Consider the following 643-nt stretch of genomic DNA (forward strand, 5'->3'; position numbering starts at 1 on the left):
AAAAAAAAAACGTGAAATGCAAACAAAGAATCAGAGCAGAGGTCGGTAGAGAGAGAGATGCAGATCAATAGAAACCTGCGTGATGGATCATACAGAAAGCAAGCGAAAGAAATCTATAAATAATAAATATAAATTCATGAAATAAAATAAATAATATTCATGAATATATTTTTAGTATTTTTATGTATTTTTTCGCTTGTTTCCCTCTGTTTTCCTCTTGCTTTCTTTGTGCAGATGCAGCCGCATCATCAGCAGCAGCATCTCATCAGAGCTGCCTATACACCTGAAATATAGAAACATGAATCACCCCGATCAATACTGAAATACACACTGTTCACGCTCAGAAGAAAGTTTTTTTGAAACATATCCCCCTAAACATGTACAAACAACTTTATTTTGCATAACATCACAGAAACCAGGCCTACAATCATCGGCTCTGCATACTACCCTTTCTACTGGTTCTGTCGTTGTGGTGGTGGTGGTGGTGGTGGTGGTGGTGGTTGTGGTGGTGGTTGTAGTAGTAGTAGTAGTAGTAGTAGTTGTTGTTGTTGTTGTACTTGTTGTTGTTGTTGTTGTTGTTGGGGACTGACACGTAGCATCTATTTCGCTTAATCCTTCTCTACATTTACAATATGGGCCGTAT

The 643-nt window shown here is 37.9% G+C and overlaps 1 protein-coding gene across 1 annotated transcript in view; it reads right to left on the minus strand.

Annotated features, from left to right (window-relative positions):
- Positions 1 to 427: 427 nt before the first annotated feature.
- Positions 428 to 643, minus strand: part of EMH_0052370 (uncharacterized protein) — a gene marked incomplete at both ends in the record, with an annotated part of 1,010 nt that continues 794 nt past the window's right edge. Inside the window, one exon of the mRNA XM_013496868.1 lies at positions 428 to 585. Within this exon, the coding sequence (XP_013352322.1) occupies positions 428 to 585 (158 nt within the window). The remainder of the gene's footprint in view (positions 586 to 643) is intronic.

This window comes from Eimeria mitis, genomic scaffold, assembly GCF_000499745.2.
Source record: "Eimeria mitis Houghton genomic scaffold, Emh_scaff2346, whole genome shotgun sequence".
NCBI classification, from domain to species: domain Eukaryota; phylum Apicomplexa; class Conoidasida; order Eucoccidiorida; family Eimeriidae; genus Eimeria; species Eimeria mitis.